At 42.7% G+C, this 19283-nt stretch overlaps 1 protein-coding gene across 1 annotated transcript; it reads right to left on the reverse strand.

Annotated features, from left to right (window-relative positions):
• Positions 1–1270: 1270 nt before the first annotated feature.
• On the reverse strand, positions 1271–8494 carry LOC134481930 (uncharacterized). The gene is made up of 5 exons (XM_063274746.1): positions 8296–8494; positions 7393–7555; positions 6104–6235; positions 5470–5646; positions 1271–1832 (listed from the first exon to the last, which is right to left on the reverse strand). Exons 1-5 carry the CDS (start codon positions 8444–8446, stop codon positions 1748–1750), a joined length of 708 nt encoding a protein of 235 aa, XP_063130816.1. The 5' UTR covers positions 8447–8494; the 3' UTR covers positions 1271–1747.
• Positions 8495–19283: the final 10789 nt, after the last annotated feature.

The following is a 19283-nucleotide window of genomic DNA, read 5'->3' on the forward strand; positions in this document are numbered from 1 at the left end:
AGATAGGTATAGATATATAGATATACATAGATATATAGGTAGATATAGATATAGATATAGATATAGATATAGATATAGATATAGATATAGATATAGATATAGATATCCACCAAAACTAGATAAGAGGGATGAAGCTAAGAAATGCAGCCTGACATGAACCAGATATAGATCTCTCCTGAAAGACACAGCCAGAACATGTCAAATACAGAGTCAAATGCCAGAAGCGAACCACTGAACTGAGAACGGGACACCCATTGGAGGAATTAGGGAAAGGACTGAAGGAGCTGAAGGGGCTTGCAACCCCATAAAAACCAACCAGAGCTTCCAGGGACCAAACCACTGCCCAAAGACTACACATGGACTGACCCTGCGTAGGTAACAGTAAATAGCATTGTTGGGGCAACAGTGGAAGGGGAAGCCTTTGGTACTTTCAAGGTTGAACCCCCAGTGTTGGGAATGTTGAAGAGGACAGTAATGGGGGTTGGACGGGGAGGGGACACCCATTTAGAACGGGAAGGGGAAGGGTTAGGGGGCTGATGGACAGGAAACCGGGAAAAGGAATAACATTTGAAATGTAAATAAGAAATGCCCAATTTAATAAAAATGGGAGAAAAAGAATAACAACAAAAAAACCAACAAAAACAATAAAGAAAATGTTCCAGGGGCAGTGCAGGGGAATAGTGGTGAACAATAAGGGGGATGTATAGGGGATACACATATGGGGAAGGGAGAGGGAAGGGAATGGGGGCTTAAGGAAGGAAACAAGGAAGGGGAATAAAGTTTGAAATGTAAGTAAAGAAATATATCTAATAAAAATTTTAAAAATATCGTTCCTCCAAAATTGGTGGAATTCAATAAATCTGCAGTAATAACCGATGCTATATTACAAGGAATGCAGAGGCATACAGCTCCGTGTGTCCTGATCGCTTTTTATATTCCCCTACTGAATGGTTTTATTTCCTCTAATGTATTAGAGAAATACTTCTGTGTCTCCTTTGTTTGTCATTATAAAGGAAGCTAAATTTGTGAGCACAAGGATAAAGCAAGGATATTTTTCATCATGAAGGTGGGTTCCACAGAGCATGACAAACTGTCTACATCAAGAGCACAGTTTCCTGTGCAGCTCTGGCTGGCTGTGAACTGATGGTGAAGCCTAAGCCGCATGAGACTTGCAGAAAACCACTGTTGCCTTACACTTGTGCTGTTACAGGAGGAAGAACCACACACGACTCAGGACAGTCTTGTGAGTGAAGGGTTAAAGGTCACATTGTTATTTTTAGGCAAACATTAATTTATTCAAGAACATTTTAAAGTGGGGAGTCAATGAGCTCAATGTATATAGCATTAGGAATATAGCATATTAATTAAAAAACTAAAGTTAACAAATAAATAACAAAACTTCAAACGTAAACAAATAAAACCAAATGCATAAAACCAAACTTCAAACTAAAAACAAATATAACAAGTAAATTAGTCAGCATTCAATTCCTGCTGTTTCTTCAACATATAACTCCAGCCTGTTGCTGGCCTTGCAAACACAGCAGAACGGCAGGTAAGATGGTAAAAATCTCCTCAAGAGGAATGTAGACCTGCCTCACTCGGAGTGGTTGGTTGTTGATGGACAAGTCGTCAAAAGGTTAAACGTGAGGCATGTTCCAGGCCACATCTCAAGGTCTTTCAAATTTAGCCCAAGATTGGTATGGTTACAAGGACTGAGATGTGGGAGGTGGTGTCAATCTTTGCACCCTCAGTGCTCCTGGTGGACAGTTCTGTCTCTGAGAGTTGTAATCCTGCTCTGTGCCCTGGGAAAGCTTCTGCTGCAGTGTTCAGACCTAGGGGTGGAAAAGGCCTGGTGAGAACCTGCCATGTCACTTATCCCCTACACAGCAGCACAATTCAGCAGGATAATCCAGGATGATCTTTCATCTGAGGTCATTCTCTCATGCCCAAGAGAGAAGGGTAAGAGATCCCACAGGCCTGCATATTTTCCCAGCTTTTAAAACTGCTAAAAATTAAACAGTGAACAGCAGATAATTCCAATCATACATATACATTATATTTTAATATCATGTAGCAATGTCTCAATGTCAGATGAGGAGAGATATGAACAAACTAGAAAACAATAGGAAGGCCTTGGAAGTCTGGCCATCACTGAAATGAAGACTATTATTATTCCTCCAAGCAGGAATATGCCTGGGGTCCACATGACAACCTCAAAATCTGCAAAGACCCCGAGAAACAATATCTCAAGAAGTACATGCACACCGAAGTGATATTATACTTGGCAAGAATATGCTGCATGGAAATCTTGCCGAGGGTAGGCATTGAAGTCCAAAGGAGATACTCATGCAGAAAATAAACTATACCACTCCTTTGTTTATGTGTATCGTAAAACTATTTGTGGGGAGACCTAAAGGCACTGGGCTCAGATAATACAAGAGAGCTCAGACTGGAGGGATCAGTACACAATAGCCAGAATCTCTATGGATCACATACACTTCATGGACGGAATTTCTTTTAAAATGGACAAGAAAAATATTCTGAGCTGCTCCCAGGTGACAGGTGCTGAGAACTATGGAGAAAGTCACACACCCAATAAGACAGTTTATAAGTACAGGGAATCTACTTGGGTCCTCTCATCCTGTGCTTTCAAATCCTCTCAGTGACACCGAAATGATGCTGCATCTTCTCAGACAAGGCCCTTTGCTCAGTGACCAGTTTTTGCTGATTCAGGGGGTCCTGCAGACTTTCCTCCATTCTCTCCTCATCCTGGTCATTAGAAGATTATATTGTCCATGGAGACATACATGTATACAGACACAGACAGACAGACACCCAGACATACACACTTTTGAACTCACCCAAATATATTTGTTCACATATACAAGCAGAGTATTTTGCAGAATGTGGTTAGTTTCCCAGTTAATGGTAATAGAAGGGATCACCCAGTCTACTATTGTGGCATAAGAAAAAAAAAACCTGGAGTGGGGTAAGTACACAGTGAGCATAGCCTAAAGACAGCTCAGCCAATAAAGTGTATTCCCCTGAAAATCAGAAATTAGAAATGTGACATCTAGGCCTGTTAGCCAAGCCTGCTTAGCAAGGTCACAAGGCCGTGCACAGGAGGCTGATTTCAGGAAACAGAGCACTGGGGGGGTGGGGGGGGGAGCAGGTGAGCCTCTTCAGTCCTCTGCTCACTGTTTCCCAGTGCATGCAAAGTGAGCTGCATTTTTCAATATGAGGTCCCTTTACCATACAGTACCTGACAGGGGAAACAAACTACTAGAACAAACAGCTAGGAAATCTCCATAACCACAATCCAAGGTAAAACTTGTACTGGGATGCTATCAGATATAATTCGAGTAAGAGAAGGCTAATTCAAAGCCAAATGCTGGCAGGTATAATCAAACTCAGCCACAGTCCATGGAAGGGCTGGACAACATTGTACCTTTTCACTTTCTGACTGGTGGACATCTGGATAATTTTGCTTCATGGCTGTTCTGAGGTGAACCACTAAACACTAATGTGCCACAGTTTCTCTGCTCACACCTACTTCTTCTTCTGGAATCGCTGTGTCAAAAGGTTGAACTTTCACAAGAGTTGTACACAGCTTCTCACAGGGCTACCCATTTGACACCTCCAGCAATGTCTGAGGGTCATCACTGTTCTAAACCCTCCTTACAGATGATTTTCACTCAGATCAAATGATTTTGAATAACAATGGTTAAGAGTGCCACAACACAACACAGGGTGAGTGCTTTGGACGATTTTGAGCCTAAGTTTCTGTCTGAGGCAAAGATGTGATTCCACCTCAGCATAACTCCTCGACATCTTCTGCTTGCAGATTCAACTCTAAGCAAATTAATCTTTCAATTAACAAATTCCAGGCCAAACTCCAAAGCCAAGGTATATTCAACCAAGTTTAGGCCAATCTGGAAAGAAAGTGGTGGCAGGTAACGATTAACATAACCAGGATGCTGAGAAGACACAACAAGCCACATGACCTTCCAGTGTTACTATACACCGAGAGCAAAGAAGGCAGAAGAGCTCTGAGTCATCAGTTTCTATACTGAGGTATATAGATTTCACACAGCAGCCTCTCCTCACATCCCTGTACCCTATTCAAGTTTTCTCCAAGTAATATCAATGTTTATGAATAGTTTTCCCAGTGTAAATAGTTTGAATAGTGATCAAGACCCCATTAAGAACAGTTTAAAATGTAATTGGAAAGATTATGTTTTCTCTTCTTCTTTCTCTCTCAGAGTGTTTGTGGTGTGTGTGTGTGTGTGTGTGTGTGTGTGTGTGTGTGTGTATACTTTTACATGTTTCTAAATATGCACATATAGACTTATACAATATATATAAATATATATATATGTCTGTGTTCAGAAACTTGATGACTTCACACACACATGTGAAAAAGCACACATATACACACACTTATATATATAAGACCCCCATATCACAAACAATTAAAACAAACAACTTCCAAAGTACAATATGCACCATAGTCATAAACATGATCACACATATATGTGCCCACAGACACACAAAAAACACCCCCCCACACACACAGAGTCAGAGAGAGATGGAGAGAGGGAGAGAGGGAGAGAGGGGGAGAGGGGGAGAGAGAGAGAGAGAGAGAGAGAGAGAGAGAGAGAGAGAGAGAGAGAACAGATATCATAAGTGAGAAGCAGAAAAGAATGGGGAGGCCATCATGCTGGAAGAACAGTTGTTGAATAGAGATGAGGCAAAGGAAATGTGTCAAGTGAGAGCTTAGACACTGCTATCCATCCCTTATAGAGTAAACCTGTGTAGGGAATGCACTTCTTGGGCACACTAGGATGAGAGAGCTGGACAAAAGTATCCCTCTAATCCTCACATATCTCACACAAACCCTCACCCTGAGAGAAGTCTTTCCTACATCCCTGTTCATCCAGTCAGCTCCAGGACATAAGCCACAGGAAAGAACACTAAAACACTGACATAAAACAGGACGGACAAACTGCTTCTCAAGCTCTGTCACTGTAAACCACGATTTGGACAGGCAAAAGGGACCATTTTCAATGTACAGGGAAAAGGAGAGAAAGTCCACAAGCCCCATCATGATTGACAATGAGAACCATTCTTTTGGCAATTGAACTAAACTCTAATCAGTTCTGTGCACTACAAAGACGGCTACCACATGGCATCCCTCTAGCATAATGGCATGTAAGTGTGCAGTGTGTGATCAACAGATCCCCCTTAAGGAAATGCATTTTCTAGTTGAGCAGGAGGATTTGGTTGTCAATCCTCCAGTTTCTTGCATGAAGCTAACATCACAGAAAGTTTTGTAAATGGTCAAAGAGATGAACAACTGGATGAGACCTAGGAGAGCGTCTGGATAAGTGGGAGAAAGTTTAAACTGGCTTGACTTGGTTTATGGTTAGATATCAGGAAAACCTGCCCTTGATGCATAATTCATCCTACCTGAGGCTGCTTGTTACGTGGATTTTCATACTGGCTTCCCCACAGAACCTTGTTGTTTCCTTAATGGACTCTTCCAGTGCAATCTGTTCCCATAGAAGCTCCCTGTTCTCATGCCGTGCTCTCTGGGCATTGTTCTTCAGCTCAAACAACTCAGTTAGGAGGGGGCAGAAGCTGCGGCTGACACACAAAGAAAAAATGGTGACTCCCAGCCAGTCTCCAACTTCCTCCCACATCTCCATGTCCATTACTCCTTCTAGGGTCCTGATCCAAAGAGAGCCCAGATTATAGTCCAAGTCCACAGTAGCCATGGAGCATGACCTAGAGACAGGTCAAATGGAGAAAAGAGCCACATTCCAGAAGACTCAGGGCACTTCTCAAAAACCTGACACCATTGATTCAAGTTTTTCCCAGAAGAGGACATAATCCCTATGTGTGCTTATTTGTCCATTTTATTAGAATGTCGCTTGGAGGCCAATCTTTCTGTGTCCTGTGTGTCCTAGAGCCTTCCTTAGAGACAGGCTTCCTGGTCTGCTTCAAACACTATAAAGCCTGATCCTCACTTTACTTCAAACATAAGAATGGGCTGACACATGCTGTGCCCTGTGCTGGGGTCACAGCCTTGTAAGTTACTCACCAGTACCAGTCATTTTCCAGTGTGAGGTGTGTACATTTGACCAAAGCTCTATTGACCTGCTCGCTCATTTTCTTCATGTCAGTCATCACTTCCTCGTGCTGCATCGTGAGCATCTCGGACTCAAAGTTGTTCCTGTGGTAGGGCATGGTCCAAGGATGAAATAACATATGAATGAAGGATGCAAGAATTACATGAATTCAGACTGAATCCTGAAGTACCCCAGCCTAGGACATGCCACACCCTTGATCCTTGGTACTGGGTCCATTTGGTATTTACTAAGTTTATTATTATGGACACAGGGACAGCAGTGCCAGCAAACAAAAGGAGGGAGCTGATTTGCTTGAGCTCCCTGAGGGTGTTTGAAGGAATAGACTAGCTTGCCAAGAAATTTGGAGGACCCTGTGCCACGATCCAGGCTCCAACTGAAACCCATGAAGACTATTGTCCTGTTCTTAGGTAACAATTCTCAATCATAGAATCTATTGCTACATGAAAACCCAAAGGAACATGAACAGTATTTACAGGGAAAAGAATTTATAACACACACCAGGAGATTCCCATGTGCGTCCACCTGAGCAGATGTGAAATGTTCTACTGCTCACTGTGAGGCTCTCACCCTCATCATTATCATGCCATGAAAATTGACACAGGATAATTCTCAGGCCAAATCAGAACATAGAATACCCAGATCTTAAGTTATACACACAAACGCACTCATATACAGACACACACACAAACTTACACAAAACTCTCTCTCTCTCTCTCTCTCTCTCTCTCTCTCTCTCTCTCTCTCTCAAATACAATTAGAATGCCAATTAAATATAAGGATGTGGCATTATCTCCAAATACAATGAATAAAATCAGAGAAAACCAGTGATCGCCTGTTGTCAGTCCAGTCACACACTGTGAGGCAGCAAGTGGGATTGGGTCCCTCCAGCTCTTCACAGGACCTATTGAACCCAAAGCACCTCCACGTCAATACAACAATGATTGGTCATAATCAGAGCACCTAGAAATTCCCACAAGCCAACACCTGTCCAGTCTCCTTAAACCACACAATGAGAGCTCACACACTACTACCCTCACTCCCAGACTGTGATTCAATCAGGACACAGGCTATGATTTACGTTTGTAGGAATTAAAATAGCCTGTTCCACCATCCCATTCCCATCTGAACTTCACATTCTGATGCAATCAGGAAAGTGCTTTTGACCATGAGGACACCCTGGAGTTGTAGCCTACTGTGATGTGAGGAAATGTGGATTTAACAGAACTTGCATTGTGACTACCTGTCATTTAAATTCTTTCCCGGGTAATCGGCCAGGATACTCCTGAGTTCATCTCTCTCCTTCTGCATCTTCTGGAGAGCAATTTTGATGTTCTCCAAACGCTTCATTCTCTCCTCTTCAACAGGTGTCGTGGAGGGTTGGGACGATGCCTTCTGATCAAACTCTGTAGGTAGATAAATACCAGTAAACAGGCATATATGTGGACACAGTGTCAAGAAAAACTATGCTTACTCTAAACAGAAGTCTGAGGATGAACAGTTCTACAGATACAGTGAATCCCTGACAGAGCAAGAAAGCTATCTTTAAGCTGAACTCAGCTAGTTCCCTGTTCCCACCATCATAGCCATATGATGACATATGCCATCATAGATATAGACCACACCTCCTAAATCCATTCCTCTGTCACTGAAATTCTAAAGCTGGCCTAAACAAGAAGAATTGGAGGACCTTCTCAGCTAATGTCTGATGTGAGGCAGGTAAGTCCTTGAGTTCAAACTGCTTAACATCTTGAATCCCTAATCATGTGTGTTCAAGGACAAAGTAACTGAGACCTTGATATATGACCAGGAGAGTATCCCTCTTGGCATCAATTACCCAAGTAATCTACAGGACACTGCTGAGAATGAAGTGTTTCAACAGCCGATCCTGGAAGAGACACTTTTTTATTCTTATAAAGGCTCATCCTGGTATTCTTTGACACTGCCCAGGACACTAAAGAGATCCAAGGAAAGCCCCTTGACATATAACAGTTCTTGGTTTTCTGTCAAACTAATGATCAGAAATTATTGTGTCTGGGTCAGCCATTAGGAAGACTGAGGCTCTAAATCATACATCCTACTCCTGGAAGGACCAACACAAGCCAACCTCCTCTAGGGAGCTCCCCTTGCGCTGCCCAGTACTCACTTGACCTCCTTAAGGACCTTTCCATTCGTCTTCTTCTCCAACATGATAGAAGGCTGGCCTCCCTCTGCCTTGGTCTGGTGCCTGCATGGATATGATTGTCCCTCCGAAAGAGACTGAGGATCCTGGAGAACATGCCTCCTCGGGAACCCATTAGGAAATGAAGGGAAATCGCTCAGGCAGTTGGTGTCACCACAACACTGCTGACATCACAGAACATTCTAGTGTCTCCTGGATACAAGAGAATTTCCAGGGAAGACACTACCGGTGATGTCAGTGGGAAATGCCATAGCTTACTTGCTAACTACCTCCACCCAGACTGACCAGTTTCTGCAGTGGCTTTTCCAGAGACTCACTTTTGAGCCAGGAACACCCATTCGCTCACTCTCCTTCCAGAGCTTCAGAGTTCTCACTCCTTCATTACAACTCAGTTGCTGAGGAGAGGGAGAGTTGTATCAGACCTTGAAATGGATAGAACATCTTTGTTAACAGCCAAAGGTCTAAAGACCGTGGATGAGGGATATTCTTCTTCCTGAAATGTATAAACCCAGTGTCCATGCATGTGACATATAGTCCAATTTCTACAGTTGTTACTGTTCCCCAGAGGCGAATATTTTTTTCCTTCACCTTTAAATGTATGCAAGTTGGAGTATGTTGTTTCATGGAGTGTGCCTTGAGAGGGGTCATGGTTTCAATATATTCACCCATGTTTTTTCCTGAAATCTCTGTCTTACCATCCCATTTTGTGCAATGGAAACTCCCTTTTCCTGGCAAAAAAGCTTCTCAGGTATAGAGCAAACATCAAATTGTAAACTTTCTGTCCATTCTTAAAGTTAAAATCCCCAAAAGTGAGGGAGGAACTGAGACCCAAGCGAGAGCCATGGAGGGGCAGAATGCAGAGGTGCTGCTGGCCAAGGAAGAGCAGGAGGAAGCAGAGAAGCTGTAGCACATCATGGTGCACTGGGAGCTAGAATTGGAGTTCGACCTGGGCAACCTGCTGGCTTCACTCTGAGGACCTACAGGGTGCTTAACCATCATTTATAACTCAGTATCTGGTGTCTCTCTGGCCACCGTTGGAACTGCATTCAGAGGAACCACAGACAAAAGTCATCCAAAGAACAATTCACCAAAATAAATAAAAATTAGTACATTTTTCTTTCAAAAAGGCATACAAATGTATAATCAAGTTAAACAAAACCCAAGGAAACACAAGAAATGAAATATTTCACAACAACCCAAGAGTGCAAGAAACAGTATTAAAACAATCTCTTAGGGGTTGGGAATTTAGCTCAGTGGTAGAGCAAGGCCCCGGGTCGGTCCCCAGCACCAAAAAAAAAAAAAAAAAAAAAAAAAAAAAAAAAAAAAAAGAAAAGAAAAGAAAAAAAAGACCAATCTTTTAAATCTATAATAATTCTATATGTATTTCTTGAAATAGCAGTTGGAGGAAGCAGGCTGTCATGCTCTTATAAGTTCCATAGCCTCATCAACCCTTGTGACAATCTCCACCTGTTTGATTTTTTCTTAAGCACAGATATGTGTGAGTTAGAATCCCGAGGTCTGTCTGGGATCAGACTGTAAACTGTAGTCAATGTAACACTGGCAATCATTAACCACAATCTTTAAGTTTCCCTCCTAACCCCAGAGCACAGCCATATCTTTGGAAAGCAAAACTCACCCTCCACCAAACTATCCTCCAAAATCCAGTCTCTCCAAAACACCAAGTCCATTCCTCATGCTATAAAGTATGACGGCCAAGCCTTGCATATGAAGGATCGATATTGCAGGCTCTAATACCTCACCAAAGAGACATTGCCCTAAATTCTTTTACAAGTCCGGTTTCCATGATAAGAGTTATATTAAAATATTATCCCAATCTAGACCTGTTTCCCTGGGTTGGCACATGCCACGTGTTTTCTCGAATGACTCCTTTTTTAAGCCAACATTCTATTACAAATATTACAAATTTTCAACCATACCCAATAACTTAAAAGCCAGTCACCTATAGCCAAGACATGTAAAGCTTATTATACATTTAAAACCAAACAGAAAAAAATGAAGTGACTACACATATCTTTAGTACTTAGATCAAACACCATTTTTACTTCTTTAGCTGTCATTTTAAAAGAAGCACCTTGTTACCTGTTGATTCCAAATATCACAGTCAAAGATTTCTCTAAGAGAAACAGCTAACAGCTCCATTACCATAGAAGCTTTGAAGCTGCTGGCACCTTTAAGGCCAGCTAGTGTAGACATTGAGCCAGCCCCCTGGGGAGCTTCCCCAGTGGACAGACCTAGGCTCCTAGCTACATTCCTCCATTGAGGCAGGATTCAGTCAGAGACACACATGACAGTTAACACCAGAGATAACCAGTTATCTAGGATGCTGGGCTCCAAAGGTCAATTGAAACTGTTTTATTTATTTGTTCCTTTCTTGAAAGGACTTAAAACTAAATCAAGGGGGAATCAACCAGCATTTAAAGTTTTCACCATTTTTTCTTTTAAACATGAAACACAAAACATTCAAGCAACAAGAAGCACAACCCAGACATACATTGACATCCATGGACAGCTTGGTGCAACAAGGACAGACAATAGACATAGAGGGAAGGAGCTAGATGGTGTCCCACCAAAGGGACCCAGATATCCTACCTAAAGGACCCAGAACCAGAAATAAGCACTTCTCCAATAGGAGCCAGCAAGGAGGCAGGATGTCCCTAGGAGAGCTCTTAAAAAGCTTAATCTCACTTTCCTTCTTTTGCCAAAGCATCTGTGGAGAGTCTGGGAGGAATGTTTTTCTCAAACCATTTTCTCTCTTGTCTAGGGTGTAAACTGTCTCTAATCAGGGTCCAAAGACTAAAAGCATCTATGAGAATTAACTTTGCTTCTCTAGATTTTAGCATAACTCTAAAAGAACACGTACACAAAAACATTTGACCATTATTACCTTGTCCCTTTTTACAAGGTTTACTCACCACTAACCCAAATCTTTATTTTTCTTTGCACGTGCTTTCAATGCCCACGGTGCTTCTGTATCCTGCTTACTGGGACCTTTCCTGGCCCATTTTCCCCAATACATCCCTCCTTCACTGGCCGGCTTCCTGGGACCATCTCGTCAGGTTGTCCTCTCTTTTCCAATCTTGGTGGGACCTCCATTTGATGATGCCTGTGTCATCAGGACACTCAGAACCGGGCATAGGCCTATAAGAGTTAAGAAGAAACACACACTCGGGTCATTCGTGTTAAAAGAAGGCTGTCCACGCTTTACTGAGATCTCCTTATATACCAGAGGCAAAAGCCGTGGAAAAACAATAAAGCAGGTGAAAACCCCAACCAGGAAAATAGGAAAACAGGAAAAATCTGCATCGTGGCAAGTCCCGGCCCCAACACAGGGGCGTAAACAACTTCTTAACAATAATAAGCTGAAAGGCTCAGCAAGAGGAATGGGTGCCATGGAAGGTCCTGGCCCCAAATCAGGGGCAGAGAGAAGCTGCCAAGGGTGTAAACAACTTCTGGCCATAGTAGGCTGAAAGGCACAGCGAGGAGGAAGGGAAACACCCCAAGGTAGGGCCCAACAGGCTAATATAAATATATATTGGAAAAACTAAAACACTGTATATGAAGAAAAATAATTAAAAAGTGCTACATATCTAAGCATAACATTCATAATAAAAGAAACTCAAATGACAGAAATTCATAAGAAATATTCATCATCCTTCTACATCACGCAAATGCAAATCAAAATTACTCTGAGATCACTTTTCACACTTGTCAGTATGACTAAGGTTAATAACACATGTGACAACTCAAACTGACTGGGTTATGGAGCAAGGGGAACATTCATACTCTCCTGGTGGAAAGGCAAACTTCTACAGCAACTTCGGAGATCAGTATGATGGTTCTTCAGGAAGGTGAAAATTGTTGTACCTTAAGATACAACTCCAGGTCTCATGTCCAGATGTTGATTCATCGTAGAATACAGACCCTTGCTCAACCATGTTCAGTGAAGCTCATTTATAATGCTTAGAATTTGGAAATATTTAAGTTGTCCCTTAACGGATGAATGCATAAAGAAAACGTGGTGCATTTACACACTGCATTGCTGCTTAACAATTACAAAAGGCAAAAAGGAAGCATGCACTATGCAGGACAATGAATGGATCTAGTAAAAGTCATTCTGGATGAGGCAATCCAGACTGAAAGAGACAAATGGGATACATATTCACTGAAATGTGGGTGTGGGTGTTAGCTGTTGATTCTTCAATCTGTGTGACTGTATGATCAGTTTAGTGTGAGGGTCTAGGGACGTGGGCCAGACTGTCCTCATTTAGGGAAGTACAAGTTCACTCATGGATGGCTGAGGGACACTGTCAGGGATAGGAATGTGAAATGTGAAGAGACAGGGAGAGGGCAGCAATGGAGGGAACATAGAGAGGGAGAGTAAAATGAGGCGCTGTATCGAAGCCTAAGAGAGTAGAAACCCTAATTGCTTTTTAAATTGTTTTATAAAGGTAACTAATGATTTATTATGGGTGCAAGGAGAGAAGTTAAAATGTTGATTGTGTTCATCTATGTGAAATTTCAATAATAAGTAAGTCACAACAGTTATGGATTTTGACTTTCAATGAACCTGTTACAGATAATGAATATCTAGTCCTTATGGAGACATCTGTCACCATCTATTATACACTAGTCATTTTATTTGTTTACATTTCAAATGTCATCCCCATCATTGGTCTCTCCACTTTGAACCCCCATACCCTCCCAATCCTCTTTGTTTCTAAGAGGGCACTCCTCCATCTACCCACCCACTTCCACTTCACCCCTCTAGCATCCCCCTTCTCTGGGACATCAAGTTTCTACAGGGCCAGTTGCCACCCATCCCAGAGATGTCAGATGAGCCAGTTGTTGCTACACATGCTCTACACTATATGTATCAGGAGCCATAGCCCGGACCATATATCCTCTTTAGTTGGTAGTTTAGTCCCGAGGAACTCTGAAGGCTCCAGTTAATTGATATTGTTGTTCTTCATATTGGGTTCCAATCCCCTTCATCTCCTTCAGGCTTTTCCCTAACTCTTTCATTGTGGTCCCCAGGCTTAGTCCAATGGTTGGCTGTGAATATCTGCATCTATGTCTTGAACAGAGGCACATGCGAGGCTAGAAGGAAGCCTCAGACTCCAAAGTAAGGTAATAGGATGTAATTCTGTATTTGCCCAGAAGATGGCGCATAGGATCGTATTCACACACACTTGTTTCTCACTAACCTCTTAGTTCTGTCCAGCATGTCAGGAAAGTTCTGCAATGTGCTCTGTGACTGAAGAACCTTCTGCTTGCTGGAACTCGATCCGCTGCGTGGAATACTCTCGATCGGCGATGGGCGTCTGGGTCGGTGGACGCAATGACTCCAGGAACTGTGAATGAATGGACTGAGTTGAGCAGACATTGAATTCATCTGAGGGGTTGGCATCTCCAGAACCTGCAGCTTAGCATCCATGGATCCAGGAGAGCACAGTGTGCAGGGCTGAAATCAGATTCTGTAATGGAGAGGCGGAAGAAACTATGGTTTTGAAGTATTTGTTCTTTTTGAAAGCACAAAGTGGGAGATCAGTCAGTTATCCTCTTTTTGCAACATCTTACTCTGAGCTGCAGGACATATCCTGGGGTATATTGCTTTCCATATTCAATGGGCTTTTCAGAAATTCCAGTTTCCTGAAACGGCATGGCCCTACTTTGGTGGACTGACTGGTAGGAAGTGGAAAGGTTCTCTGAGGGGCAGATGAGGAAAGGCCAAAAGAAGAGGAAAGAGACAGCTATGAAAGGGCTGCTGGTGGGTACAAGGAAACAACAAGCACATTTCTCAAAGCCCTATTTTACTATAGCACTGTGGGAAGCATAACCACAAGCTGACAGAAACAAATAGTTAAAATAAACAATGCATTCGTTCCCATCCCCCAAACTACTCCGTTTTTAACCACCAAGGTCAATAGAAATTTAAACCTCAAGTACACCTTCTCTTAAGGTTCCATACCTCAGCAGGCTGAAAAATCTGCCAACAGGCCTTGACCTACCTTGACTATGCCTAGCAGGCAGACCTTCTCTCTCTTTCTTTTCCTCTGTTTGAGAGCAGGAGCAAATGACTTTATACTGTGGGAGGATTTCCATTTTCAACAAACATAAATTTTTCGAAGTCATTAAAGCTAGAAGGCCAATCATTGATGGGCAGGTGTGGTCAGGTCACTCTACCTAAACTATCCCATGGAGAAAAGTAAAAGTGACAGCCATACCTGTGTTTAGGAAACAAGATGTCACAGGTGATTTGAGTATGGGTGCTGTGTGGGAGAGAGGAGGTCATGAATCTAGCTGGAAAAGCCCACTCCACTTTTAGATGTGTTTTGAAAGACATATAATAGAAATTTAACTGCAACAAAATTTTGTCAGCAAATGTGCTCTAATGATAGGTGGTTAGGTTTTGGGGGTCATATTGACACAGAAACTGGATTAGTGGTAATATCTTGGGAAGTAGCTTGTGTTACAAGGAGAACTTCAGTTATCCCTTGCCTAGGCCATCTACTGTCTTCTCTTCTCTTTTTCCTCTTTCACTCTTCTATCTGGGCTGATGTAGCAAAAGGCTCTTCCCAGAGACAAGTCAAAGGAGAATTAAGGTGACATCTTTAGCCTGTTTTTTTATAGACACATTGGACTGCGAAGGCTGTGAGGGAACCAGGCGGGAGGAGACTGCAAAAGGCAGAAGGAAGCAGTGACTGCACTGTTCGTGTTTCCCATTCTGTCACAGAAGCATTTTAAGAAAGGAGGGTTCCATTGGCTCAGAGTCGGGAAGCACAGACTCCGTCCTAGAAGGGGTGAGTGTAGCCGTGAGAGGTGCAGTTGGTAGAAGTGGACTGGCTGGCAGTGAATGAGACTCTTACCATGTGGGTGGAGCAGGGAGCAGAAATAGGGAAATTCTAGCTCTTAGCTTCCTCTCTGTGCCATTCAGTGCAGGCACCTGGCCTGAGAGTTATGGTGTTACCACCATTCAGAGTGAGCTTTACGTCGATTCTCTCCCCAAAACCCCTCAGAGCGACATTCAAAGGCCTGCTTCACTAACACACTAGGCAATTTTTACCTTCCTCAAGTTGTCAGTGACCAGCAGCAGAGCATGGCAAGAAGGTTGCACGGCCATTTAGAGGGAGGAATCAAGGAGTGGTATCCGTGCAAGCCAGAAGAGACCTACAGGAAAGCTGGACATCAAAGAGCCACACACATTCTCTTATGGATTCTCATGGTTTTCCCAGGGTGAGATTCAGATGCATGTGGTAGCTAAAGGCATTTCTGGCTGAAGCCGGTTTTCCTATGTGACATTAGGAAACAGTTGTAATAAAAGAAAGTTTCAAACAGCAAACTGTTCTGATTCTGATGGACACAAGTCTGATACTAGGCTGGAATTCTCTTCATAACTTTCGATACTTTTGAAAATAAAGGATAGATAGTATAATGTACTCGAATCCTAAAATACTGTGAAGTATGCATTTCATAAATATGCATTACATGATATTCAGTTGAAATTGCTGGGAATTGTACTTTCTTCTATCCCTATAACCACTTGGCTCTGGACAGAATTACTAAAGAATATGATGACTTGGGCTGTGTGTGTCTCTGTGTGTCTTGTGTGTTCTGTGCGTGTGTTTATGTGTGTCTCTGTGTTTCTTTATATTTATGTGTTTATATATTTATGTGAAAATGGAGGCTCTGTCAATTTATGGTATTTTTCACAGTAGCTATTGTCCACAGTGTTTTATGAGATGAAGTCTTCATTATGGCAGATGTAGTCAGAGAGACTACAGAAAGATCAAAGTATGGGGTTGGGGATTTAGCTTAGTTGTAGACGCTTGCCTAGAAACCGCCAGGCCCTGGATTCGGGTCCCCAGCTCCGGAAAAGAAAAAAAAAAAAGAAAGATCAAAGTATAGAGAAAGGGGCAGGGAAGATATCACAGCAGTTGAAATCACTTACTGTTCTTCCAGAGGATCTGGAATTGGTTCCTGGTAACCATACAAAGACTAACACCAACCTCGATAGGCAAAGCTGTCTCCCAGATTCTGCCCACACTTGACAACCTCGTGATCCACCCACCCATACAAAAGGCAAAACACAGATCCGGGTCTAGTGGCTAAGAGTGACATGGTCTATCTAATCCGGAGGGGAGGAGGGTGGCGGCCAGCAGCAGGGCAGCGACAGGGGCGTCCAGAATACTCCAGGTCACGACCCTCCCCACCCACCACTTGTTTGGGTGGCTTTAAAGAGTTGAGTAAAATCAAGCTGGTAACCAACCATGACTGAAGGTGGATTTGACCCTGTGAATGTATTTGCTCTCATGAACGCACTATGAGAAGACTCATCAATCTGCTCCGGCAGTCCCGGGCCTATTGTACCAACACAGAATGCCTTCGGGAATTGCCAGGGCCCTCCGGTGACAGTGGCATCAGCATCACTGTGATCTTGATGGCTGGATGGTGATCGCTGTGCTCCTCTTTCTACTGAGGCCTCCTAACCTGAGAGGCTTCAGCCTTCCTGGAAAGCCCTCCAGTCCTCACAGTGGACAGGTCCCGCCAGCCCCTCCTGTGGGCTAACATCCTGGTGTGGGAAACAGCGATTGTTTGATGCCCTGCACGACCGAACGACTGAAGAGAACATGGCATTACCTGTCTCTCCTTTTCCATCTGCAGTGTGGATGGTATTGTTTTCATGAGCTTCTAGAAGTTTCACTTGCCAACTGCCTTTGTTTCCTGTGTTGCCACAGTCCTTGTTTACAGTATACCCCAGTAAATGATTTCTTTGAAAAATCAGGGCTGTGTTGGTTGGCCTAAGCTTAAACTTTCCACTCGTTCTCCCTGGAACCCTGACCATAGCGTCTGTGGTGGTTTCTGGCCCAACTGAAGGAAAATTAAGGTTTCTGCATTTAAGTATTTTAAGTGGTTTGGATAGATTTTAATTCTTTTCATAAGGTATATTCTGGTTGTCTGGTATGAGTGACAGAGCCATGCCGTAGTCACTTTACTGTGGCAGTTTACCTATGGGTGGCAGTTTTCTGTAGTCCTTGACACTGATACTTTAGATCATTTTCCTTACAAAGTCCAGCTGGCTTATATGGCTAGAATAGGAAAATCGATTTGGTTGTTTACTGATTTTTTTTTAATTACCATTAAAAATTTCTGATGGTAATACTTTAAATAAACATGATTGATTAATATTTTTAAAAGAGGTAAAACACTCAGAGACCTAGAAAACCATGGATGGGTTCCTCTTTAGTGAACTGGAGTCACAAAAATGTCAGAATCACACAGTCAATCAGGATTCACCTGAAACCAGACACTACAGACATGGTCTCATTTACATAGAAAGAAGTGGCTGTTGGGAAATGATAAGCAAAGTTGCTCAGCACGACCATGAAAGGACTCTTCACAACTGGGCATAGTGACTCAAAGTGCCAATTTCAGTGCTTGGGATAAAGAAGTAGGTAGATTCCTGTAGGATCAAGGCCACCCTGTTTCACCCAGCAAGTCCATGATGTTTAGTTCTGCCAGATTATACTGAGAGGTCCCGTTTTTTCCCTTTTTTTTTTCATACTTTTTACTTGTGTGAGTATATTGTAGCTATCTTCAAACACACCAGAAGAGGGCGTCAGGTCCCATTGCAGATGGCTGTAGGTAGCCATGTGGTTGTTGAGATTTGAACTCAGGATCTCTGGGAGAGCAGTTGGTACTCTTAATCCCTGAACCATCTCTCCAACCCCTGACAGATCCTGTGACAACATACTGACTAAAACGCTTTATACATTCCTTCAAAGGGTTAATATTTCCAGGCTTGAATGACAATGGTGCATTATAACTTAGATGAAGTATTTCATAAGTGATACTGGTCTCAGATATTGAAGTGGTGAGTAAACGATCAGAAATAGAGGACGCCGCAGGCCACTGGATATCTATGCAGGATAGCAGTAGATGTAGTTGCACTTTTTACATAAAACACACAGAGCTTTCCAAACCTATTTATTTTTATTTTAGTTTGTTTAAGATTTATGACGTATACAGCATTCTGCCTGCATGCATGCTTACAGGCCAGAAGAGGGCGCCAGATCTCACTATAGATGGTTGTGAGCCACTGTGTGGTTACTGGGAATTGAACTCCGGACCTCTGGAACAGTAGCCAGTATTAACTGTGGAACCACCTCTCTGGCACCATTACTTCTATTCTAATCTGCCTGATGTCTCCAGTAATTTTCTTATGAATGTTCTCTTGGCATGATAAAGTTTGGTCTTACCCTGTGCGCTCAGAAGGGACACACATCTGCAATGACATGTTTATTTGGGGTTTTGTATTTGTAATCCAAGATCTTTTTGTTTGTATTTAGCATGGAACTATCTATGTAAACAAGGATGTTCTCCTCCCTGCCTCTGCCCTCCTGCTTGAACTCTTGAACTAACAGTGGACCACCACCATGAAAGGCACTTTCTTCTTTGTGTCCTATATCCACAAACAAGCAATTATGTTTGTTACTAGGGCATACTAGGGCATTATGAAATATGCTATCACCTTAGATGGTTCATGACATGGCGTATAGATTAACAACTTGTAGCTGGGTATTTCGAGGCATTGTTCCATTGGACTAGACAGAAGACTCTGGCATGAATTTTCTACACTTGATCTTAGCCAAAAGGCTGAGAAGCGATGAATTTTCTAATGGCGTTACGTGCCCTATCATTTTTCTGAAAGTCCTTTGGACTTATGCCAGAGTGAGGGATGTGCACGAATCTCACTGGAAATTAAGTGTCCGTTTCCTTTAAGGCTGAGGTTGGGTTTCTTTTGAGAGTGGAGTGCTTGTGACTGGGATGATTCAGGTCTCCTCCAGCCAAGGCAACTGTGGGAGAAGACATCCCTCAGGTGCACTGAATTCTCACTTCCACAAGGTGGCAGCCCATACCTAGCAATCCATATC

Source organism: Rattus norvegicus, chromosome 15 (genome assembly GCF_036323735.1).
Source record: "Rattus norvegicus strain BN/NHsdMcwi chromosome 15, GRCr8, whole genome shotgun sequence".
In the NCBI taxonomy this organism is placed as follows: domain Eukaryota; kingdom Metazoa; phylum Chordata; class Mammalia; order Rodentia; family Muridae; genus Rattus; species Rattus norvegicus.

Bases quoted from the DNA above. Each gene is read 5' to 3' on its own strand.
- LOC134481930 (XM_063274746.1), bottom strand. From the start codon at position 8,446: ATGGGTTCCCGAGGAGGCATGTTCTCCAGGATCCTCAGTCTCTTTCGG. The intron at 7,556-8,295 runs GTGAGTACTGGG...ATCTACCTACAG, and splicing joins AAGGTCCTTAAGGAGGTCAA to AGTTTGATCAGAAGGCATCG. The intron at 6,236-7,392 runs GTAGTCACAATG...GCCCTACCACAG, and splicing joins GGAAAGAATTTAAATGACAG to GAACAACTTTGAGTCCGAGA.